General features: G+C 38.3%; 1 protein-coding gene across 4 annotated transcripts; it reads right to left on the reverse strand.

Moving 5' to 3' along the window:
- Positions 1-3,727: 3,727 nt before the first annotated feature.
- On the reverse strand, positions 3,728-25,078 carry DIPK2A (divergent protein kinase domain 2A). 4 transcript variants are annotated; one of them, XM_081569485.1, is made up of 5 exons: positions 23,604-23,879; positions 15,743-15,779; positions 15,039-15,150; positions 9,397-9,700; positions 3,728-6,653 (listed from the first exon to the last, which is right to left on the reverse strand). In XM_081569485.1, exons 4-5 carry the CDS (start codon positions 9,641-9,643, stop codon positions 6,322-6,324), a joined length of 579 nt encoding a protein of 192 aa, XP_081425611.1. In that variant the 5' UTR covers positions 9,644-9,700; positions 15,039-15,150; positions 15,743-15,779; positions 23,604-23,879; the 3' UTR covers positions 3,728-6,321. The 4 variants fall into 4 exon arrangements, with proteins under 4 accessions (XP_081425611.1, XP_081425613.1, XP_081425609.1 ...); XM_081569487.1 differs by lacking the exon at positions 15,743-15,779 and having other exon boundaries at positions 15,039-15,190; positions 23,604-23,882; XM_081569483.1 differs by lacking the exons at positions 15,039-15,150; positions 15,743-15,779; positions 23,604-23,879 and adding an exon at positions 24,156-25,078.
- Positions 25,079-26,095: the final 1,017 nt, after the last annotated feature.

The following is a 26,095-nucleotide window of genomic DNA, read 5'->3' on the forward strand; positions in this document are numbered from 1 at the left end:
CTAAGAGTACACCCATATTGTTAACTAAAACAAAACTCTGCCTGTAACTTCTCCTAATTGCTACCTTGTTCTACTTCCCCAATATCTGAAAATAATTTGTCTGAAAAATATTATATAAAAGGAACAAATAATATATTTTCCCAGTAATAGTAGAAAAAAATCAAAGTGACTCAAAAATATTGGCATTGATTTAAAAAAATTCTAGAAGATTGACTTTTAGAATTGTTGATGAGACAATTGAAAACACACCTTTAAAAGTAAGTCTCAGAAAATAATTTGGAGTGGGTGTGTTTTTCTCACCATTCCCTCCTAATCAACACAATATTACCAAGTGATTATTTAAAAAAATGTAAATAACCTACATGGGAAGTCCTTAGAAGACCTTAGAGTATAATTAAGTCATCTGGGTAGCTAAAAAAAGGAAAAAAAAATACATTTTACAAAAAACTAAAACCAATAATCAATGTCTTTAAGTATAAAAATTAAAAAATGTAAAAACAGTGAGACCACTCAATGTCATTGGAGAGCCACCGACTTTTTTCCAGGATTAAAGTGAAATAAGCAGAATATTGCTTCTGCTTGTTCTATCTTCATCTAAAAGCCTATAGGTGACCCCTCAGGATTTTGTTACCTAAATACCTGAGATAAACATCTAAAAGGAAAGCCAAAATTAACTCCCAGGAGGCCTGACTGCATAACGTTGAGCTTACTTTAATGGTTTGTCACCTTACAAGGCAGACCTTATGTATTCTTAGAACCTGGAGTATAAGACATGATGTAGTTTCAAGTTATCTATAGGATAAATAAAAGTAAAAAAAAAAAAAAATAATAACCTTGAAAGGCTGAGGTAGGTCCCGGAGGCAGAATGTTGTCAGCTTAAAAAAAAAAAAGCACAACAAGAGAGTTGCAAGTTGTTTTATTTGGGGTAACAGAGACTATAGGCCAGGAGACTGCATTTCAGATAGCTCTGAGAAACTGCTCCAAAGAGGCAGGGGGAAGGTCAGTATATATGATGACTTGCTGAAGGGGAAATACATCAATAGAGTACATATTTTTTTGCAGGTTTCTGCTAGTCATGATGGACAACTGTCATGACAATCATGAAGGACTTCAGTGCTTTTCTAGATATGAGGTGATTTAAGAATTAGGCTCATAAAATGGGCTCCTGAAAATATCTGAAGACCTATCCTGACAGTTTTCTCCCCAGCACAGAGTGCCTCATTTCTGCTCTCCACTCTGAACTCCTTTCAGGGGTTGTTGAAAATCAGCAGTTGCAGAAGCACATGATTTAATCCTTGTAGAGGTAGATGGCAAGAACCAGTTTATAGTTGACAATATATTAGTAAACTCTTGTTGGCAAGAGTAATCTAAGTAATCTATATAGATCTATGAGAGGTCTAACATTTCAAGGTCAAAGCAAAAAAGATCTTACCCTTCTATTTCTCTTTCTACTCTTCTAAGTCTCTCTCCTAACCCTTCCTTTTTTTTTTTTAACCTTGCATCTTAACTTGGATTTCTGTACTTCTCCTTGCTCTCACAAAACTTTCCCTCCACTAATTTATTAAAAATTGAGAATGCATGTAAATATTTTATGCAATTATATTTATATAGTCATCTTCAACTATACACTTCTGGTTCTTAAAAGTTGCAACATGGTATAGAAGGGCTTCCCAGGTGGCTCAGTGGTAAAGAATCTACCTGCCAATGAAAAGAGACGCCAGAGATGCGGGTTTGATCCCTGAGTCAGGGATATCCCGTGGAGGAGAATATAGCCCACTAACAGTTTGCCTAGATTTCCCTGGTAGCTCAGCTGGTAAAAGAATCTGCCTGCAATGCAGGAGACCCCCGTTTGATTCCTGAGTTGAGAAGATCCCCTGGAGAAGGGATAGGCTACCCACTCCAGTATTCATGGGCTTCCCTGGTAGCTCATATGGTAAAGAATCCACCTGCAATGCTGGAGACCTGGGTTCAATCCCTGGGTTAGGAAGATCCCCTAGGGAAGGACATAGCAATCCACTTCAGTATTCTTGCCTGGAGAATCCCCATGGACAGAGGAGCCCAGCAGGCTACGGTCCATAGAGTCGCAAAGTCAGACATGACTGAGAAACCAAGCACAGCAACAGTTTGCCTGGAAAATTCCATAAGCAGAGGAGCCTGGTGGGCTGTGGTCCACGGGTCACAAAGAGTCAGGCACAACTAAGCAAATGAGCACACACACTGCAGAGAGAATGCTGAAGTCAACCAGAAAATCAACAGTGAGCCCTAGGTCTGCCACTATTTTTGTGACCGGGGGCAAATAACTTCAAAAGAAAGAGGACTAAAATGTCTTTATTCAAAATTTAGATATATAGCTCACTTAGCATAGTTTCATGGTTTTTCCACATAATAAAGCAAGCACAAAATTAAGTGGATGAGATTACTCAAGACATCTACCTTATTGTTCAGTTGTTCAAATTTATGTTTCCACTTGGTTTTAAAGATTTGTTCAAATCAGGATACAAAGATGCTATCTGCATTTACTTTCGTCACTTAAGTCTCTTTTAACTTAAAGGGTCCCCCTCCCTTTTCTTGCAATTTGTTAACAAGGCCAAGACATTTGTCCTGTAGAATTATCCCATTCTGGATTTTGTTGATTGTATTCCTATGGTGTTCTGTAACATGTCCCTTTGTGCTATGTATTTCCTATTAATGGACAGATCTAGAGGCTTGATCAGATTCAGGCTTTTCTTCCCCCCTGTTAAGACACTTCATAGATGGTGCTGGGCACTTTTAATTAAATTGTACTGTAAGGCACATCATGAAGATTAACCAATGAGTTCATCAGGTGCTGCCATTTCATCCAAAGTTCCTCATCAGCTTTTCAATTAATAGCCACTGATAAGCACTGCCTAGCTCTTGTCAATTTATTAGGAATTTTAAAAAGGTGATGTTCTAACACTTATTCTCCATATAACTACAATAATTCTATAAATTCTTCCCTTCCATTATTTGATTATCCTGAGATAAGGCAGGATAAATTCTTCTTTCTCTTCAGATTTCCAGTTTTCAGAATAATTCCTCAACATCTTTCCAAAGGTAACTGAGTTGGTTTGTTTTGTTTTTGCCCTCTTTTTATCATTTTGAATGCATAAGTTACATATTTAATGCATTTCATTTCATTTTTTCTTAATGAACATCAAAGTACTCCACATATATCACCAGTTGTTTGGAATCCCTCGTTGGATCTTGGGCTTCTGAGAAAACATCTTCAAGTTTCTGAAAGCTCTCTTGCTTTGGCAATACTTAAGTATTAATTTTTCAGATGTGAAATTTTTGTTGGGAGGAGAAAATGCCTAACGTGCACATATGAATCTAATGATCTCTCTCAAAATATGCTGGGGCAAGCAGGCTGGGGTATAGATAAAACAAGTTTGGCCACCCATTGCTAACTTCTGAAATTAGTAGAAGCACAGTTTATTATTGTTCCTTGTATCATTCTCTTGTATACATTTGAAAAATTCCATAATGAAGCTTTTAATTTCATTTCAGTAGTAAAATTGTAAAAAGTCACCAACTACTACAGAAAAACAGAAGACAAACATACCTTAAATCTAGCTCACACCCAGCCAGATAGTTTCTCAAAATTATATCAAAGTACATGCAGGAGAAAGAAAAAACTTATCTATATTATCTCACTTTACATTCAAGAAAAAGTTGTATATTTGAAGTTAAGAGATAGTCTGAAAAGTGATTCTTAAAGTATTCTTTATTAAGATTATTAAAAGTTGTAGAAACAACTTTATATTATAAAGGCACAGGGAGACAGTTCTGATAAAATATTCAAATTAAACAGTAACTTACAGTACAAAAGACAATTTTAATGCACATACAAACCCCAAATGTCTGATTCAAAAATATTTTACTGTGTCTATTAATGGGCAATGATTAAAAATATAAATTGCTACTGTATAATAAATATCTGATAGTGAACATCTTGATAGCAAAGTGAACAAAATATTTATTGCTTTTCACATACATATTTTTCCCTGTAATTTAAAATTCCTAATTCTTTTATTATCTTCTTCTCAACTTTTCCAAAGATAAAAGAAATTCCACATAATCTCATGGGGGAAGTGGTAGTTATCAAAAACTACCTCAAGTAGCAATCACTGCTGGCAGTGTTTTCTCACTTCCTGTTCTGCAATCACAGTCGCCCTTCCAAAAAATAAGATAAATGTTTGCTAAACAGTAAGACAACTGCTCTAATGACTGGCATTCTAAGGTTTGTAATGAATACTTATAAGGTGCTCCATTTTGAAATATGTATTTTATTCAGAGTTTTGGGCAAGAGGCGAATGTCTACAAGCAATGTTACCTACTCCCCTCAAAAGTTTTCCAAAGCTGTAAAAAGTCAGCTTAGTAAAATTTCCAGCACTTGAATATTTCAAGGAGGGTTAGTTGGCATATGTAATGTACTGATGCATAAAAATTAACATAATGCAATATATTTTATAATGAAGAGATCTTACCCTTCTTCCAGTTTTTAAACTGGGATTAACTTTATTGATTTCCTCCTGCTCTTTCTTTAGCAACCGTTATAGATAGTACAGGTAGAACTTCCATCACAACAATAAAAAAACATGAAAGCAACATCCTAATGAATGCTATTTCAACTTAAGAAATATCCACATTAAAGTCTTTGATAATCATTGTAAAGTTACTTAACCATATGTCATGTTCAGACAGTGTGTAGCAGCTAGTAATGCACCTGGCACAGAGCTGATGCTCAATAAATAGTTGCTGAATGAATGAAAAAGAAAAACTTGGCTTTGGTTGTGCATACTTTAATCACGTTCTGATTAGAATAAGATCAGTCTAGAACTAAATACTGCACACTACATCAAACTTTGCTGTAAACAAAAGTTACGATTTCAAACAGAAAAATACCACCTACGTTAGCTTTAGCCAATTTATATATACATATATTTTAACTTGAAAAAACAGCCGAGAGAAATTTCACACATTTGTTAATTTTTATCCACATACTTAAATTTGATGTTTTTGATGGTTAACAATTGGGTAATGAAGACCAAGTTGGACAGACTGGCTAAACCTGTCTGCTTTATAGTTAGAATTACTAGTCCAACAATAAATTAAAAAGTTATGATGCCAGATTAAACTCAAACAATGACTACCACGCTGATTTTTGCAAAACTACCACGCTGAAGTTACAAAAATGTAACTTAAAGGACACCTTTAAGTTACATATGTTTGGAAGCAGTAGTACAATTTTTCAACATTAAAGAATAACCAGGAAAATACGAATTTAATCATGACAGACTCAAAGTATTGGAAGTAGGATAGTAAGAATAAGTAGGTGACCAATTTTAAAATCTAGGACTAGGTCTAATATTTCTTTGGCATATGCATTACTATCCTGGACAAGTTAGCGTTTAAAAAATACTGTTTTATTTTTTTTTTTCCTCTCAATTAAATTAACATCAAGGTATAGATTGATAGTATACTCTTAAAGCATTTTAAGGGACAAAAATGACATTTTGCAACATATGCCAAAGTTCATATTTAGTGTACAGTTATAATTTATTGGCATAGAGGGATGTAACTGTTAAATAACCTTAAATGATGTCATGCAATGGTCAAACCACAGAAAATGGGAAGAAATATAAGTATTTACACAATAAAATATTCAGTTTTCTGAAAACTGAATTCTGTTTCTTCGGAAAAAACACAGTAAACCTGGGAATCCTAATGGTAAATATGTACCGCATAGCACTGAATGAAAACTAGCCCAACTGTAAGTGAACACCTATAGTAACCTGAATGTGTCAAATTTAATAAAAAACATAAAAATGGAAGAGAAAAAAAAAAACCCCTACACATCAGAAGGAAAAAGTAGCCTATAAAACAGGCCAATCTAATTTGATATTCAAAGTAAATAAAAAGAGATTCACAAAATCATGACAGTAATGCAAACTAAGTCAAGTACCAAGTACCCTTTGATACACAAGCCAATGTAACTATCAGACTCATTTCCAATAGCTTAACAATACTCATTAATCCAGTCAGGCATTCAGGGGCTGAAGCAGTCAACGAGAGCTCAAGCCTCCAAAGTTTAAGAACAAACTTATCTGCAGAAGCATCGTGTGATTTTTGAAATCATGTCTTATTTTGATGGATGTTAACATAAGATCTGTCAGTGCAAGTTTATCCTCCTCTGGATGTATGACTGCCAAATTTCATTTTTCCGGATAGTTTTTGGTAGTTTTCGTTTTAGCCAGTGCTATTTGAATGAAGAAGACGCAAAGACAAGTTCACCGTAGACTACCTCACGTTGTTACTTAATTGTGCTAGATATTCGCGCAGTTCTTTCGCAGCCTGGAATCTGCCATAGCGCTTCTTCGGGTTGGCGCACTCATCCAGCAAGGCCTCGAGGCGGCCATCTTTGGCAATTTCACTTGGTGGATCATGGAGGAGTCCTCCGGAAGTGCCACGCCACGAGGCGTGTCTGGATAAGAGGTTCTGACAAACAGCATAGTAATTGTGGTCCACAGTGGCGCGAGCACAAAGAATTTCTTTTGAAAATGATAAGCAAGCCTCCTTATCACAGTCATCAAATTTGCTTTCATACCATACATCCCAATTTTCAGGCTTATCTGTGAAAAGGGAAAGGAGGAGAAAGAGAAAAATACGTTTTAGAAGACTTTTCATTGTTTCCCAAAATGTAACATTTGACTAATGAACACAGTAATGTTTGTTCTTAAAACTATATTACATTAAACATTTAAATATATTAATTTCTACACAAACATTTATGAGGAGTCCACCAAGGCAGGGGAGAAGGATCAGACAAGGTCCTTACATACTAAAGGCCAAATGGTTCAGCTTAGAGTGAAACTCCATGACTTGCCACACGCAAGTCTGACATAGTGCTACATGAGTACAGAAGAAGCAGTACCTGTGCCTGGGACTGCAGAAAGCTGCAGAGAACAACTGATTTAGGTTTTGAAAGATAAACAAGTCTGAAAAGAGGGAAAACAGCATGCTAGGCCCAGGGTACAGTATGTACAAAGGCATGGATCTAAGGGGCTGGCCCAGCTGGTACAGGAAATAATAAATTCACTGTGGCTAGAGCATGCGACAGGTGACTGGAGATGAGGCACAGACAATGCTAGAGAAGTAGGTTGCATCTCCTGTGGTCATGACCATGATCTGTCTAGTAGAAATGTAACTCGGGGCTAAAGACTGGAGGTGCTAGGATGATGACAACTAAAGAAGGTCCAGGAAAAAAAAGTCAGATCGTAGAAACACTTCACACAAAAAATAACAGTAAAGTCTGAGGTTCTAACTGGATGACAAAGTACACACTATTAACATAATATTAATATTTTATATATACAGAGTAATATAAAGTAGCTGTGAGGTATTCAGTAGAAAGGTTCATTCAAGAAACTAAAAGACCACTGTAGCTGAAGCATTAAGGGCACTGGAGTTATGTTAAAAATGAAGCAGAACAGGGCCAAGTCATGGATTATTCTCTGGTAAAGTGTACGAATTTTACTCGACAAACCACTGGAAGTCATTACAAGCATTAAGGAAGGGAGTGCTAAGATCAGGTTTATGTTTTGAAAAAGGAACTACCTGAGTAGAAGGAAACCAAAGGAGGATATAATTTCAGAAAGCTGTTACTAATCAGTCACTTCACAAATTTGCCAATTGGGTGACTGCAAATAGTAACGTGATCTTCTAAGTCAGGTTTAATGGACTGAGAAATGAATGGAGGCTGAGGAAGTAGAGAAAGGCAGTAAGCAACTTTTAAAAATAGAGGGAAAGCAGGAAAGAATCTTATGCATACTTGTTTATGGGAAAGTAAGAAAAACTAGATTTTAAGAAGGAGGGTGGGGAAGTTGAAGAAACTGATGCAACAAGTTCTCAACGAAGGATCTATTTTGTCTGAAAAAAATACATGTGTATCGCTTTTACTAGTTTAGATGATAAAGGGAAGGACATTAAGGGAGTTGCCACAACAAAACCACAATTTCCCTGTAAAGGTCATTTACTAGAAAGAGTTCAGAAAAGAGGGTGAATAAATAAATACAACCTTTTCCAAAGTGTCTATTTAGCCAGCTCTACCATGAGACATTTGAAAAGAATTAGCCAGAGCTAAAAAAGCACTGGAGCAATGCTCACTGTATGAAGTGCAAAAATACAGAAACTGTATTTCATTCATCCAAGGTCAGGAATTAGTTGGTACAAAATTGTAACATGTATTCCAGGAATGTCCACATTAAAAAAAAAAAAAATTACAAAAAAATAATTTTTACAAATACTGGAATAATAATGTTTTAGAGTTTAGGCAAGTTGCACAACTCTGTGAATATATATATTTAAAAAAAAAAAACTGAACACTTAAAAAAAAAAAAAAAAGCACAGTTTAAACTGCTGTAACTTCCACAAATGTATCAAGAGGTGAAGCGGGGAATGATGTACTCCAGAGCAGGGCATCACTCCCTGTGGAAGGATCTGCATGGCAGATAAGAAAGAATCAGAAAGCAGTTTTGTGAGTCTAGAATAAGAACAAGGTATTGAGAAAAATCAAGTATTTAACCAGGTAAGCCGAAATAATGTAAAATGTGTCAACCTAATACATTGCTGTTACATTCACTGCATTCCACAGGTGCCACAAACTTTTGGTCTCTTCATCAACAGACCCACATGACAGGAGGGGATTAAAAATACAAGGCTTTTACCATGGAACAACAACCCTTCAGTCTCTTTTACTAAGTACATTAGTTAAAGAACCACAGGCTTTGTCGTTGAAACTAAAATTCCTATGACACTTAATTTTCAAAACACTTTAGATATTTTGCCCACCTATCCAGTGAAGAGCTCATAAATAAATGAAAGCAAAGTTTAATGTCAAACCAAAGTTAGAGATCTGCAGTGCTAGGAATCATCTACATGGTTAAATGGAAAAAAAGAATCACTGGAGGGACCTCACAGGAGAATGACACAGAATACCACTGTAAGAGAATCCATAGAAAAACAGACTCCACAAAAGCAGTATAGTCTCTCTGGTAGCCTTTAACTACATATTAAAACTTAATTCTGCATTACAGTTCTAAACCACAGCACATAGCAGACAGTATGGAAAAGACGTGTACACACACACACCCCCCACGCAGTACATCTGGGTCCATTTGAACCTGAAGTATATTTTACTATATATGCACCAACTGTGACTAAGAGTACAACTCTAATAAATCAGTATTTGTTTACTGGTCAAATAAAACAAAGAAAGATGCAAGGTTGTTTTCTAAGGAGGAAGTTTTAAAAATCTGCATCATATAAATGTAAACACTTGACATAGAAAAAAAAATCTACAAGTTATATACTTACTTTGTCTGATTAACCTTTTGTCAGCAACCAAAACATTTTCAGCGTCCACAATGATTACCTTCCCATCTCTAGGACCAACTGCAAAATTGTCAAAGCTGACGTCCAGGAGGTAGAGCGCAAATTCAAAGTCATTGTTTGTGAGCTGCTCTGCTATTTCCATTAATTGCCAAGCGAGGTCAACTCGTTTCTCCCATGGTGCATTAAAGTAACTCCACAGTTCTTCTCCAACATAATTTACAGCCACCATTCTTCCACAAGCTCCAAGATATTTTGCAAATGGCCAACCTTCATCAGACGGAAAACTCTACGAAAGAATTATCTTTATTACAAGACATTCTGATGAGGATATCCTAGGTCTATCCCCATATCCTCGCAGTAGAGATTTCTGCTAGGCATGAGCTTTGATTTTCTTGTTATATTCAATAGTTCAAAAGAGATAAACTTTTTTTTTAAATTGAGGTATAATTAATTTAAAATGTGATGTTAATTTCTGTTATACAGCAAAGTCATTCAGTTATATGTATATATACATTCTTTTTAAAAAATATTCTTTTCCATTATGGTTTATCTCAGGATATTGATATACAGTTCCCTGTGCTACACAGTAGGATCTTGTTATTTATCCAATTCTATATGTAATAGTTTGCATCTGCTAACTCCAAGTTCACCCGTCTCTCACTCCTCCCTTTCCCTTTGGCAAACACAAGTCTGTTCTCTAGGTCTGTGAGTAACTTTATTTCTTTTTTTAACTCCTACCATTACTACGGACTTGAAATTTTTTAATAGATTACCTCACATTATAAAGCTAAAATAAGTCTTGCTTATCAGAATCTCACAATCAAACTGATCAACGAAACACAAGACAACTTCTTTATTATCAGATCTAAAAGTACAGATGTTTTCCTTTATCTTTTTGACTCATGTACGTACAATCAACCAAAACTTTCTTTTGAATGAACAGGACTGCACACCTCTTAGCCAACAAGTGTTACCAGGCATCAGGCACTCTTATGCTGGCAGTAAGAGTGAACTACACAGTCTCTAAAATAAAAATTTTAGAAGACAAATACCAAACAAGTAACTATGAGTATAATTAAGTATTAGTTACTAAAAAATGGTTCCAGTCCTACGAGAGTCTTTAATAGGAACTCATCTAGTCCAGAAGCAGGCAGGAGAGGAATGCAGAGAAAGATTCTTGGGAAATGTCTTCTAATCTGTACCCACAAATTGGTAAACAGCAGTCTGATAACCTACAATGCAATCTCCACTCCAAGTATCTCTGATGCCAAGTTAGCCTTGCTTCCCTTTCCAATGTCACCACATTGTCTATTCACCTTAAATCCAACTTCAAAATTATTTATTCTCCTGATCTTGCCAAGATTTTCTAATGGATTTTTTAACTACTAGGAAGATTAACATCCTAAAACAAAAGTCTTCCAGGATTATGAACAAGTTATTCTCAACCTAAGTAAAATGGCAGGCTTATTCTAAAGTATTCTGCGGTACTGTAACAAGTTGAGCAAAGACCAAAAGGGTGGGAAGTAATGCTTTAAACAACTTTTGGAAGATCACGTGACCAGAGGTGTTTTTAAAGAGCTATTTTTCAGAATAGTGAAGTGAAAGTCACTCAGTCATGTCCAATTCTTTGTGACCCCATGGACTATACAAGTCCATGGAATTCTCCAGGCCAGAACACTGGAGTGGGCAGCCGTTTCCTTTTCCAGGGGATCTTCCCAACCCAGGGATCGAACCCAGGTCTCCCACATTGCAGGCATATTCTTTACCAGCTGAGGCACTAGGGAAGCCCTTTCAGTATAGTCCCTTTCCTTAAATTAGAGGAAGAAATCATGCAGATGATATTTACACAAACTGCAGGGAAAACAAAGCAAAACACCACAGAATATAAATATAGCCTACTTCTATTGCTAAAAATTGAACAATCTACATAAGAGCCACAGATGAGGCTCTTCTGGGAACTCAATCAAGAAAGTAGGTGGTGATATTAATTTTACTCTGAGCTTTTATAAACTTGACAAAACTCAGTAACACTCTTACTCTAAAACTTTTATCAACTTTAAAACAAAAGATTTATCGAGTCACACTTCATCCATAATTGCCTATTTTCATTTGTGCTTCCTTTTAACTCTGCCAAATGTACAATAACTGTATTTGTTCTTTGTATATATACCTTCGCCATTTAAATTTCAATATCTGCAGTTTTGTGATATAATACTAATTATGTAAATTAAAAATTTAGATATGTTAGTATGAATCTTTTTGTTCACACGTATGTAAAAATGTACAAAAGTACATTTTTAATCTTATCTGAGATCTTAAAACCTTCTTGTGGGCACTGGGGAAAGTGACAGATTGTTCATTTCCAATGTGGCATGCAAAAACTCCTAACCACACATTATTTTCAGCTTTTCCTCCCAACTTAAAATACCTCCATAATCTTGAAAATTTATAGGCGAAATGATTACACAAGATTTAACTATTTCTCAGGAGTATTCATATATAAAATCTGATATATAAAACAAAAGCACTGAAAATAACTAAGTATGTGAGATTATATAGTTTTGCAGTGCAAAAAATAAAGAACTCCTCCTCCTCCACATACACTATTGGTATATTATTCACATGCCATATTGTCAAACAGATACAAACACATCTTTGTGAAACTAAAATGGTCTTTGACAACAGGAGAAAAGGGAACCCTGCCAACATCTGCACATGTACAAATGCCTCCTTGTTTTTGGAACCTTTCCAAGTGAACGACAGTCAAATATATACCTCGTTACTCAAGTCCCTCATGGAAGAGAATAAAATATATGAACAAATGTCATATTGAGCAACTTTATATTCATACAGCAATTTCTGACAATGTTAGCTGAAATCATGCTATGCCTCATTTTAAGAAGAGCACAACAATTCTTTCATATAATTTGCTACTAAATCTCTTGGAAGAACTTTAACAAATGAATTCACATCACTTGCTCATATGAAAAGAATTTTTCATTGAATAATCAAAAGTCATACTTCATTAATAACAGAATTCTACTGAGCATTCTACTGAAAATGCTCCAAGGAAGCCAAAATACTTATAGATTGTATTTAAAACAATTCTGGCTTAGAATCAAATGTACCATGATCAAGCAGAGTTTGAGAGACAAAAATTTTAAGATGTTACCACTTGGATTTATTAAATATATCAAGCAACAAGAAACAAAACATCTTACTTCCTGATTACCAAACTCCCAACAGTGCATAAAACACAGTATCTAGGATAAGAAGTATACTGCTGAGGTCCACATTTTTTTTTTCTTTAAACAAAATCTTAAAAATCTGCCCATTGTGCTAGGCAGATTTTCAAACTGCCTAACACAACAGGCACACAATTTCAAGTAACTTGAAATAAAATGTGTGTTTCATTTTCTACTTCTATTTTTACTTTCCTTTTTATTGATGTATAGATGATTTACAGTATTATGTTAGTTGCTATTGTACAGCACAGAGATTGAATCGGTAGAGAATCTGCCTGCAATGCAGGAGACCGAGGTTCGATCCCTGGGTCAGGAAAATACCCTGGAGAAAGGAATGGCAACCCACTCTAGTGTTCTTGTCTGGAGAATTCCATAGACAGAAGAGCCTGATGGGCTAGAGCCCATGAAGTCTCAAAGAATCAGACGTTACTGAGCAACTAACAAGTTTACTTTCTATCATGGCAACTCTATTTTTAGCTTTTTAAGGAACCTCCATACTGTCCTGCATAGTGGCTGCACCAATTTATACTCCCAGCAACAGTGTAGGAGGTCTTCTCAGACTCTCCAGCATTTATTATTTGTGGACTAGTTGATGACAGTCATTCTGACCAGTGTGAGGTGGTAAGTCATTACAGTTGTGATTTGATTTTTCTAGTAGTGGTGCTGAGCATCTTTTCATGTGCCTTTTGGCCATCTGTATGTCTTTGGAGAAATGTCTGCTTAGATCTTCTGTCGATTTTTTGATGGGGTTGTTTGTTTTTTGATCTTGAGCTGTCTGAGAAAATGTGTGTATTTTACAGGATTATTTACTAGTGAAAAAATGCATACAAATACTTTTCATCTGAAAGAGAGTCTTTAAACCTGGAATGGTTTAAACTCTAACTGGATTGGATGCACTCCAATTAATTGTTCAGGGTTTTTCATCAGGTTTGAATATGTCATACAGTATGCAAAGTTATAACTAAGTATTAGTTTAAGATTACACAAAGACACAAAATGGTTAAAAAATATATTTTATTACTCTCTTACTGCTTTTTTTTAAACATTAAGTGGGTGACCACCCAAAGAAAACTGAGTATCACTACCAATGTAATAATTAAAAATGGAAATTTAAGTATCAAGCCAAAAATGCTTAACTCTAAGATTTAAAGCAACATTAAATGTTTTCACTGATAACTGACATAGTATTTTGAATATGAAACCTAAGATATATCATAATGTCTAGGTATCTTTTAGCTTAAAGTCAAGGTTTCAGAAACTACTAGGATCATCTTCATTTTATGAGAAAATAAAATATATACAATCAATATAGTAAAGAGACAATTCAGATATTTTATATTCTTTAAGACACATAATATTTTATAAAATTTCTATATTTAAAGGGTAAAACGGTGTATAAGCAGAACGATGGACTTGAAATCACTAGCCTAGCTTCTAAGTTCCAGCTTTACTTCTGCATCTCACTAGCTCTGTGATGGTGGCAAAGTCAAAACTTTTTAGCGCTTTAGTCTCTTCTCTGTAAAACTGGAATAATACTTGCCCCGTATTCATCAGGGCCATCAAAGGGAAAATAATATGAAATGCTAAACTGTAAAAAGGCTCAGTGCTATGAGAGATGTATAGTGCATCTACAAGCACTAAATACACAGAAGATTTAAAATTTGGCAATACGTATATACATAAACACAGCATTGTAATTTGATTTTCATTTATAATAGGTAAGTACCACAAAGTAAATTCTAAACGCTGACATATCTATCACATCTATTGATCAAAACCAAACATCACAACGCTTTGTGGACTGTTCATGTGACCAAATGGGATGTGCAATCTACAAATTCTAGAGTTGGAGGGTACTCAAGTTTTAAATACAGTTCAACTTTATCAGCATATACCTTAAGTGAGTTGCCTTAAGTCACAAAGGTAATAAGGCTTCCCTAGTGGCTCAGGGGTAAAGAATTCTCCTACCAATCCAGGAGCCACAAAACACATGGGGAGCCGCGAGTTTGATCCTGGGTCGGGAAGATCCCCCGGAGGAGGAAATGGTAACCCACTCCAGGATTCTTGCTGGGATAATCCCATGGACAGAGAAGCCTGGCAGGCTACAATCTATGAGGTCACAAAGAGTTGGACATGACTGAGCATGCATACATACACACACGCAAGTATTCAGAGGTGAAGTCAGGCTAATATAATCCCTCGATCCCAACATCCCTGTTTCAGAAGTTTTCACATTTTGGAAAGGTGACAGTACGTATGCTTCACACTCATATTATGCAATGCTTCAAGGACTCTGGGATAGCATCTCACAAGAAAACATTTCGCTGCAAAAATACCATAAGCTTATTCATCCCAAGTTGGATAAAGCACATAAATTACCTCATGTGTTTTCACATTTGTTTTTTAACTTGACAAGGCCTATTTTTCTTCACGTTTTAAATATGGAATTGCAGATAAGGTCAAGTCACATTTCACTGACTACTACAAGAAGCTGGAGTAAAAGGCAATGAGAGTTACTGTGGAATGAAAATCTTGAATTACAAAAATCCTATATCAAGCCTAACTCCATCAGAAATGCTAAGTAAAGAGTTGCAAACAAAACATAATCCTGTTCTTAGCAAGGCTTTTTAGCCTGAGTTGGGAAGATGATTATAAACATATATAAATGATAAAATCTGGAATTTGTTACAAATCACAGAAAAGTACAGAAGATGTTGAGAAAGAACAGGGACCTATTTTTAATTGTGTAGCAAAAGACAGCCTCTCTAAGGAAGTGCTACTTAAGGATAACTCTAAATGCTGAGCATAATATTACATAGATTGGGGATGAGGCAGTAAGAATGTTGGAAGAATATGTTAGAGCCAGAAACTGTCTTCTCAGAACTGAAAGAAAAAAAAAAAGGCCAAAGAAGCTGCAGTGAAATGAGGAGGGAATGGCTTAAGGTAATGGGATCTGGAGAGGGAGGTAGAGATCAGATCACGTTGGGAATTACAGAATAAAACACAAACTCCCCAACACAGTCTACATGCCATGAAAAAACCAAACATGTCAAATCTTTAACATTCAGAAACATTTTACTTACTGGAGTTAATCAATATCCTGTGGTATATAACGTTATTCTGAAAAACAAGTTTTTACAATATCATCCTTTAATCAACACCCACTGTCCTACCATATTAATTAGATCATTTTATTCTATTATATCCAAATACAGTCCTGAAAAAAGGAGACACGGGATGTGTAAGTAAAACTGATTAAAAAAAAAAAAGTCAACTCTAAAATATTCATGTTCTATTATCTTTTACTCTCTTTACATGACCAAAAGGAGGGTTTGCATACTAAGTTTAAAAGATCATAGTTGCTCTAATACAAAAAATATAAAATATTTTATAGTCATTTATTATCTCACAACATGCCATTAAAAAGAACATAACTTTGCAGTTTGCCTAAAAAGGAAATCTGTTACACGGCTGCAAGATTGATAATTTTTAAAGGAGAAAATTCCTAGTAAGAAGACAATGACTTGAAAAAAAGCTCACAAATAATCAAACATATAGTCTAAAAATCTAGTTACAGGTTTTCTAAAGAATTGGCATTTCTACTCATACACACAATTTAAACTTGAGATCATTTCTAGAGAGTAAATTATCAAAAGCATAGGAAATGCTTAGAGGTTCAATCTGAGCTTCAAAATTATTTTTAAAAGCCAAAATTTGAACAAAATCCCATTGTAGTAACGCATGTTATAACAGCTGTTCATAGAGATTAGTCAAATGTTCTGGTGACAGACTAATGTGTTCACAGTTTTGTGAACTGTCTAGAGGGGGAATACAGTAAAATTACTGGAATGATTTAATGGTTACCTAATTTTTGCTAAAATTTCCTTAAGACCTCAGCTTCTTAATTCATACTGCCAAATAGGAGCCAAAATCCATTGCAAAGACTGTAGAATCTTAATAATCTCAAGATTTTCAAGTCACAGGCTATGTTCCATTTATTTCACTAAATAATTTTCTGAATGCCATTTCCACCCACCTAGAATTCCAACAATATTAAGCAATGTCTTGAAAATAGCAAGGTTGTGTTATTTCACTGAATATCGTGTCCAACAGCTAGCTGTATCTAAAATCGGAAACTAATGTCAAAACATAATAACAAAAAAATCTACCAAGTTTAACAGAAACAACTCATCTTTTAGAATAAATATCTTAAGAAATGTTCTTCCATACCACAAAAAAAAAAAAGAAAGAAAGAAACCAAAATTGCTTGGCCACAAATGTTAAATATATATTTATTTACTAGTCTCAACTGACCTCATGAGAACTAGCAACTGTGATCCATGTTTTTAAGTTGAAAGATTTACCTAGAAACACTATACTCAAATATTTATTTCTAATAAACTGTCAAATGATGGGGGGGAAAAAAGGTATAAGCAGCTTCTTTTGGACCTAATAACCCAAGAATGCTACTTTATACTTTCTTTAGTCAAGATCTGACTTCTTTAAATAATGTCAATAGAATAGTACTAACTTCCCCTCTTCCCTTTAAAACACAAAACTGAATTAATACAGCCCTTCAGAAGTGTAACACAGTATCTGCTAGGAGCATAGTATCTCTCTGCATTAAATACCCGGTGCCTGGTTTTGAATGGGTATTCCTTCGTCTTAAATTTAATATGATCAAAACAAAACTCTTGGTTCTCCCCCAAAGCCATTCTCTCTGGGCGTCCTCAGCAGTAGTTGCTTAGACCAAAAACTCTGGTGATATCCTTTATGTTTCTTTATCTCATACAGTAACCCATTCCCATCATCAAGTCCTATCAGGTATTTCTCCAAAACATACTGTGTCTAACCACTTTTCATAACCTCCACTGCAACCACCTTAATACATACCAAGCTTTTTCCTGCAAACCAGGGCAAAAGCCTTTGATTCCTTAAACCATTCTCCACAAAGCACACCCTGCTAAAAACACATTTATTGTTTCCCATTGCTCTGAAAACAAAATTCTAAACTCATTAAGCATGTTTACAAGGTCACACAGAATATGAACCTTGCCTACCTCTATGAGCCTGTGTTCTACCAGGCTTTTCTACTCCCATGCTTGACCATGCTTTGGAACCTCTGAATTTGCCCTCAGAATTCTGTACCACTGGCTTTTTCTCATCATTCACACCTCAGCTAAAATGTCACTCTTAAATTCTGACCACTGAATTTAAAATTGTATCCCCAATCCAATTCTCCATTATAGGAATCTGCTTTGTTCTTTTTATAGTATGTAAAATCTAAGATTACCCTGCTCTTTGTTTGCTGCCTATATCTAATGCCCCAGAAAGCAGAGAATCCACAACTGTCCCCTGGCCTGTCATCTTTACTATACCCTAAGGGCATAGAGGTCAGTTCCTAGAACTACTTGTCAATGCCACACAATTCCTGTCAGATCCCCCTCAGATAATACATCTTTTAAGATTCCGTCTCAGAGTCTAAGAATGCCAAGAAAAACCTTGACTTAACTTCTATTTTTAAAATTATTATTTACTAATGTACTAAACAGAATTATTAACATTATGACTTACAGAGAAAAGTTAAACTATTTGGTTTATATTACTGAATCCCTATGAAAACTATGTTTATACAATAGTCATCATCATATGGGACAAATCCTTAACGCCCTTTTAATTACTATTGCAAAAAAACTACAGCCTGAAGCAGCAGCTACATAGGTATTTATGATGTATGTATGTATATGTAAAGACAGTGACATTTAAACATTTGCCATGGGACGAGTAAAATTTATATATTTCTAAGATAGATGTCACGGTGTACTAAGCAACTTTATTCTTGTCTAAAAATGAAATAAGCTGATTTGTAAAGTAATAATATACTGTAAAAAACTTTACAATTAAGGATATTTTACATATATTATCTGAATAATCCTCTCCTTTAAAACAACTCATTGGATAAGTATTAACATTCCCATTTTACCCATTTAAAAACTCAGGGTCTGAACCATCAAGTGACTTGCTCATTGCCACCCTACAACTTTGTGGTGGTCTAGAATGCTATTTCAATACTGCTGTCACCACACCTCCTGGTCCCTGTGGGCATAACCCCATTTATCCTCAGAACTCAATTCCTCTGTGAAATGCTCCCTGGTATCAACTCCGATGAAGGTACACTTAGATGTCCCTCCCTAAATGAGTCATCTGACAGGGTGCACAGTATCTTTTTTGGTAGGGCTAATCATGCTATACTGATTGTAATTAGTCATTTATATACCTGCCTCCTACACACGCAGCTAAGCTACTTGCTGCCTAGAAAGGCCTTTTCAATCCAAATGCCTTCTAACAGACTATTTACCAAACAAGCAAACAAAATTCAGTTCTTCTGACTCTAAAGTCCAGGGCTATAAGTCCAAAGAGCTTCCAGCTGCTTCACAGACAAACTCCTATAATCTATAAAAAAAGACATAAAACGTAGGTAAATTTGATTACATAATTTAAAATCTTTCAAAGTCTATGACCAGGGTGAATAACTATCCTAATTTTATGCCAAGAATTTACTGTTTTAAGACAGTTTACAATCATTTACTAAAGTTCATTATGTATAGGAAAAATGCAGGGCTTATATTCTAAGGACATATTAGTTTTAGTGTGAAAAATAAAGAAAGAAAACATGCCAGCATTCTGTGAAGAATAAGCAGCAATAACAGCAATACAGGAAGGAACCAGAGGCCAAAAAATCAGAATAAAAACCAGTCTGATGATTCCCTGAGAAACTGGTAAAATCTAAGATTACCCAGAAAGGGCAATCTTAGACTCCCTATTAACGTATGAGAGGAATGTATGCTGACCCATGCAATGAAAATACGAGAGAAAACAGTTCAAATATTAGACAAAAAAAATATTTCTGCACTTTCAGAACTAATAATGGCCAAAAGATATGAATATAAACAGAAAATAGGCCAGGGTATCAAATGATTTTGCTCCATTGATCTGGAAGTGGTGTTTTCCTATGCATGATCATCTGTTTCTACACTCTTTCCAAAATAAAAGTCTCCTTTTTGAGACATGGGTTACACACAGATGTTATTTTTTGTTTGCTCTGTCATTAAGCACAATCAAGTGTCAATAAAACCTCTGTTGAAAAGAAGAAAAACAGAAGAAAAAAAAAACCCTCTAGATATAAGCTTATTCATTTATTAGATTAAAAAGTACTCTACTCAGTACTACCTAGTCAAAAACATCTCTGAAGCCTAAATCTAAGAGGGTGGTTACCACAGCAGCAATCACTGGTAGAGAAGGAGGTGACCCCTTAAACTCCGGCTTGAAAAGAAACTCCTGAGACAAAGTCTGGAACATCCTTTCTAGGTGCCACTGCCCCACAAGACCCTTAGCTACCCTTAGCTCCAGACTATTTTCCTTTAAAGGCAGTCTCGAATTTTGATTTGTTTTAGCCTGACTTCATCTGTGTAAAAATTGGGGCTAGGAAGACAAGCTTGAAACAGGGCTAGCTAACCTGGCCTCTTGACCCATATACGCTAGCAGGAATCAAGTACTAAACCTCTGACTCCCTTCTAGAAGAGCTTAAACCCACCAGTTAAACTCAAGCTCAGAAGCAGGGTGACAACTTCAGGTTGAGAGTGTAAGAGTTACAGGGTGTTGAGGCTGAAAAGGAAAGGATCTAATCCAATAGTCTCATTTTACAGTTAAATAAAGGGAGTCCCACAAAAAGTTTACCAACAGTCCAAAGTAAAAAAATTAGCTAAATGGTCTTAACATGTTTACATCAAAAAGCACATCTTAGTACATCTTAAAGATATATTCCTCACCTACAGAAATTATTTCTAAGGGCAGACACAACATTCACTCCAAGTTTAACTGTAAAAATTCATCTTGTAATGTAGGAATGGACTAAATTACTGAAGTAAAAGTATGGTTGATATTCAAAAACATAACTATTTTTAAGGTGGCCCATATTCCAGACAAGCTTCAAAACTGTTAACCAAATGCATTAGATAATTAAGTTACTTTTACTTATTTAGTATCTAAACACTTTCTAATTATTGAGTGCTTACTATGCATCAAGCACTATATAAAATGCTTTCCATGTATTATGTCATTTACAAGAACTGAAAGTTTAAAATCTATAGCTTAAACAATGATAGGTACATACTGTAAAAATTAAAGAAATCCTATTAAAAACATGATTTAGAAAATTTAAGACAAAATTCTGCAAATAAGACAAATTCCCACATCCTTGCCCTTAAACAACAAAGAGCTTTCTTATTTCTATAAATAAGACCATCTTCACTATCTCTGAGTTATAAAGTCAGAGATAACATTTTGGGCTTCAAGAAATCCAGACAGTATTTTTCTCCCTCACACACACACACACGATTTTTATAAATTCAAGAAGAGGTTAAGTACAAATACTGGTAAAAATTTTATCAATAACAGAAAACATCTTGCTATCTTGTGAAATACTTCAACCTCTCATTTTTAACTATTCCAAGAATGCTGCTATACACTGTATTACAAAGTCCCTCTCTGCATTTTTCCCCATAAGATTATGGCATACTTGTTACAAAAATATACCTCTTGGTAAAGTAAAACTGTGAAGAGGAAAAGAAGGTATCACAGTAGAAGATAAAGGTTCTAGCATTATCCTGTTGATGCTTATAATTTTTCCTTAGAGCTAGATTAGCTGCTGTAAGCTAGTAAAACTATCCAACAATGGGAAAAGAGTTACACTTCCGTATCATTTCACATTGGGAAGTTTATACTACAAATCCGTACAGCCTTACACAGATAAGTTAGGTCCATAACATATCATGCAGACATTTAATACCATTCATGTCTCTTTTCAAGGCATAATAGAAACTTAGATTTTTTACTGTTTCTTAAAATCTGAAGAGACAAATTGAATGGGCTAAATTCACATACTTTTCAGTTCTTTAGTATCTTATCAAAAGAGATTTTTAAATGTTTATTTTTGGAAGCATGTTTATTACATGGAAACGCTTGTTAAGAACAGCGTGATGAATTCAGTTTAAAATACTTTTTCTCCCAAGTAGTTAATTTGGGGGCAATATAAAAAAAAATCTAGTTTCTCACCAACTGTCCAAAAATTCAATAAGTAGCTCCCTCTTCTGGAAAGAGAAAAAAAAAGGGAGGAGGGAGTTCCTCTTTAAGCTGTAAAACACACACTTGTACTTTTAAAAATATTTTTAAAAAACACATGAACCCCAAAATACATATAGTCAAAAAAATAAATATTCCAATGATTGGTACTAAAGACCTCAAATCTGTATTTCACACAGCATGTAACTAGCTATAAAACTAAATTAACATTTCAATTTACAAACAGCCATCAATAATGTCGATACATGTAATTTCCTCATATGCTAAAAACAAATTCTTATCCTATAATCCACCTAGCCACATGGTCAAGTGATTGTGTCAGTAAGTTTAAATTATAAAAATATAACTGATTTTTTTTTCAAGTTGTCTATCACTAAAGATGAAAAGAGAAGAAAAAGTTTAACGGAAGAGTTAATCAGAAAATATATTTGACAATCTCAACTGTCAAGTAAATTGAAAACAGCAAGACAACTTCAAGCTTCAAAACATGTGTTTCCTAAATAAAGCATTTATCTCAGTGCAAATCAAATGTCAATATTTCTCATATTAAAATGACATACGTTTATAGAACTTCATGTACAACATTCCGAAAGTGTTGGTTCTAACATTAACAGAATCATCTGATAACAACCTTTTAATATGCAGCTATTACTATAGGTGCAGAAAATGTGTATTACTAAGGTAGATCTTTACATTTTTGAATCCCAGAGAATTTGACAGACTACTCAGCAAACTATGTTGCTAGAGCTGTCTCCAGAGACCAAACTTGCTAACATAAACATCTATTTCTCAAAGAGAGAAGGCAGCTTAAATGGGGGAAAAAAAAAAGTTTTAAATCAAAATGTATGCATTAAGTATGGACTTAAGCTTTAGAGGCTGACTAATTTTGTAACTACCAAATAAAGTAATTTCTTCGAGAAGTTTAACCAGTTTTATATCCTATTCACTGATAAGAGAGCAACATTTAATATACAATCTGTACTTTAAATGACCCATTACATACATCCTATGACTCCTTAAAATTTACTACAGTTTTGTTTGAGGCAAAATACTTAGTGTTAACATTATTTGGCTACACTAATCAAACGATGCTGGTTTCTTTTGGTTAAGTTGGGCAGCGAAGAACTTAAGAAAAGCAAGCCATATAAATGAATACTGGACATTCCTATACATGTACTTTAAATTTTAAAAAAATGCAACCCTGTACAAACCTCCTAGCCATTGATGACATTCTTAGCAGCGCAGACAGGGCGTGAAGTATATCAAAACTACTTGGGATCAGTTTTCTGTCATGCCCCCCCCCCCCATTTGTATCTGAAATACAGCACAACTGGTATGGGGAAGGAGCAAGGTAACTTTCCCTGCGGTTATCAGGGGAGATCACACCCTCACAGTTGCAACCACTGTCCAAGGACACCGCACTAAAGGCGAATGGGAATGTGTATAAACTCAATAACTTTCCCCAAGGTAAACACAGTTTTGAGGAATTCTGTTTTCTTTTTTGGCTGTCACCGCCAGTAAAAAGATCACAGCCTATTCCCTAAGTCACGAGAGAGCCAATACGTCCACTAGGAGAGGGGTGACTCTTTTTCCCTGTTTCTTGCCCTGGCCTAACATTCATCTTCTCCCTGAGGCCAAATTAGCAAACGAACAGAGAAGGTCACAAGATCAGCATGAAAATCTCCGTCCTTACACCCTCGCAGCCTCAACTCCAACGTGCCTTATTTTTCCTCTTCCTAATCCCACCCAAAGAACACGACTCAAGGATGAACCCCACCCCGACCACGGTCCCCATTTTCCAACCTCATCCTCCCAGTCTGGCTGCCCTGATGATGTGCCAGGTGAATGAGCTAAGGAATAAAACAAAGACAGACTTCGGGGCCGAAGTTAGGGCAGCCAGCGCGGGGTACTAAAGAGAAGAGCAAGAACCACTTGAGAAGAGAACCAAGAAAAAGGTCCAAAGGCTCGTGAGCAGACTGCGCCGCGGAAGCGCAAGGCCGGGCGGATCAAAGCAGAAAGGCAGGGAGGGAGGAGAGTCCCAGGAAACTCGCCGAAGAGACATTTTGGGAGCGAACGAGAGACGCGCTCCCTCTGGCGTTGAAGGATCCGCAGTCGGATCGGAGATGCGCCCGCGTCCAGCTGACCAGAGCCGACTCACCCTTCTGCGGGTCGCCCTTCGCGACCCCGCACTGCGCCCGGGGTCCCCCTGCGCCCCCGCCTTCCCACGCCCGCCGCCGCGCCGCGCCGCGCCGGGTCCAGACAGGGCGACCGGCGCGGGCGGGGCCGCTTCTCTCGACTCCTGTTCCCCGGGCGGCCCTGCCGGCAGGACGCTCCCAACCGGAACCCTGCGCCTACCTGTAGCACCAGCGGCTCGGGGTTGAAGGCCAGGGTCAGCAGCAGCTGCATGCGCTCCGAGTCCTTGAGGTTGCGGAGCAGGAAGCTGCCCGAATCCTTGGTCTCGGCGTAGCGGCGCACCAGGCGGTCGAGCAGGCGCTGCGAGGGGCAGTGCACTAGGTCGGACCAGCCCTCCACCGCCTCCGGCGTGAGCAGCCGCACGTCGCCGTTGAGGCGCGCGAACTCGGTGCGGGGCATGGCCTGGAGCAGGTCGCAGCGGGGCCGGCCGGTAGCCCGCTTGCAAATGCTCTGGTCGAGCTGCGCCAGCTCGCGCTGCGAGCCGAGGCGCTTGAGCACCACTCGGCGGCGGCCGCCCTCGCGGGGCTCGCCGTACTGCGCGAAGTAGACGTTCTTCACGTTGAGGAAGTCCAGCAGGCGCAGGCGACCCCACGCCTCGAACACCACCTGCCCGTTGAGGAAGCGGCGGCACCAGCTAGTTCCGAAACACGCCGGGCACTTATTGAGCTGCAGGAAGCGCCGGTCGGCCAGCTCGTTGCGCTGCCAGGAGGCGAGCAGCGACGGCGAGTGCAGCACCATCAGCACCAACAGGCTGCCCAGCGCCGCCAGCTTCAGCGAGCGGGACAGGCGGCCCAGCTTCGGGGGCACCAGGCGCCACATCCCGCCCGCCGCCCGTCCGCCAGCACCCGGAGGGCGAGGGCACCCCCGGGGCGCCCCCGCCGCGCCGAAACCCGGAGAGCGACCGGCAGGGGCCCCCGGGCAAGAGAAGGAGCAAGGCGCGCGGGCTGGGGCGGGAAGCGGAGTAGGTGTGTAAGAGAGAGACGGAGAGCGGGAAGCAGCCGACCCGAGCAGGCAGCGACTTCTCCCAGTCACTAGTCTCCACAACTCTCGAGCTCCCTCCTCCGCGCTCCCCGCCCTGCGACTCCGGCGGCGCCTCCTCCAGGCCAGTCAAGTTATACAGCAGCGAGAGGAGGGAGGGAGCGCGGCGACTCGACGGCCGCGCGCCCGCGTCCGCCGTGCGCGCACGCGCACTGCTCGCAGGGGGGCGCGAGAGCTGCGGCGGCGGCGCCGCTGGCCGCCTGCGGAACGAGCGGGGTCTCTGAGAAGAGGAAAGGAGGGACTCACGCAAGGGGAAGAGAAGCTGGAATGACTCACACCGAAAAGTAGCAACAGTGTAGGAAGGTGGGAAGGATGAGGTGCCCGCGCGTCCCTGACGCCTCACGCCCCAGTTCGTGCGCGCTGGCTCTCTTGAGGGAGGGCGAGGGGGCGGGGGGGCGGGGCTGGCGGGGCGGGGCTAGCGCGCCGCCGAGAGAGCGTCAGCGTGGGCTCCCGGGGGCGGCTTTGGGGTGGGGGGAGGGTTGCTCCCCGGGGCGGAGCTCGAGCTTTTGGGGGCGGGGTAAACTCGCGAGCTCCTGTAGTGAAATTATTTAATACTTTTACTAACAGTTACTCTTTTCTGATTGTTGCTTTTTATTGGGACTTGTTTTTTGCCACTGTGGAAACAGCCACCTAAGGGGGAAAAAATAAAGGAGCCGCAGAAGCCTATTGCAAGCCCCTGCCCTCCGCTCGGCGCGCAGCGGGTGGAGGCCGAATAAGCGGGGCGGCCTGCTCTCCGGACCTAATACGGGTGGGGGCGCGCGCCCGGGGGCGGGGCGAGGCGAGGCCGCAGCCGGAGCTCGCCTCCCCCCGGTCCCGAGCGCCGCTCACTCCGGGGGCCGGCCTGCGAAGAAAACGTGGGAGACGGCGTGAGTTGTGGCGGGACTGTTCAGGGGCTTCACCTTCGGCATCTGTCACGTCTGTGAAGGCATCTTAAATGAAAGCTGAGTGGGCACCAGAGAAGAGAAGTCTGCGAGGCATCGTGATAAAGAAAGGCAAAGTAGGATGAAGAGAGGACAGACGCGGCCTGGCGTCGCCGGGAAATCTGCCCCAGCCACTGCGAAGGA

Source organism: Giraffa tippelskirchi, chromosome 2 (genome assembly GCF_054371585.1).
Source record: "Giraffa tippelskirchi isolate mGirTip1 chromosome 2, T2T-mGirTip1v1.2.pri, whole genome shotgun sequence".
In the NCBI taxonomy this organism is placed as follows: Eukaryota; Metazoa; Chordata; class Mammalia; order Artiodactyla; family Giraffidae; genus Giraffa; species Giraffa tippelskirchi.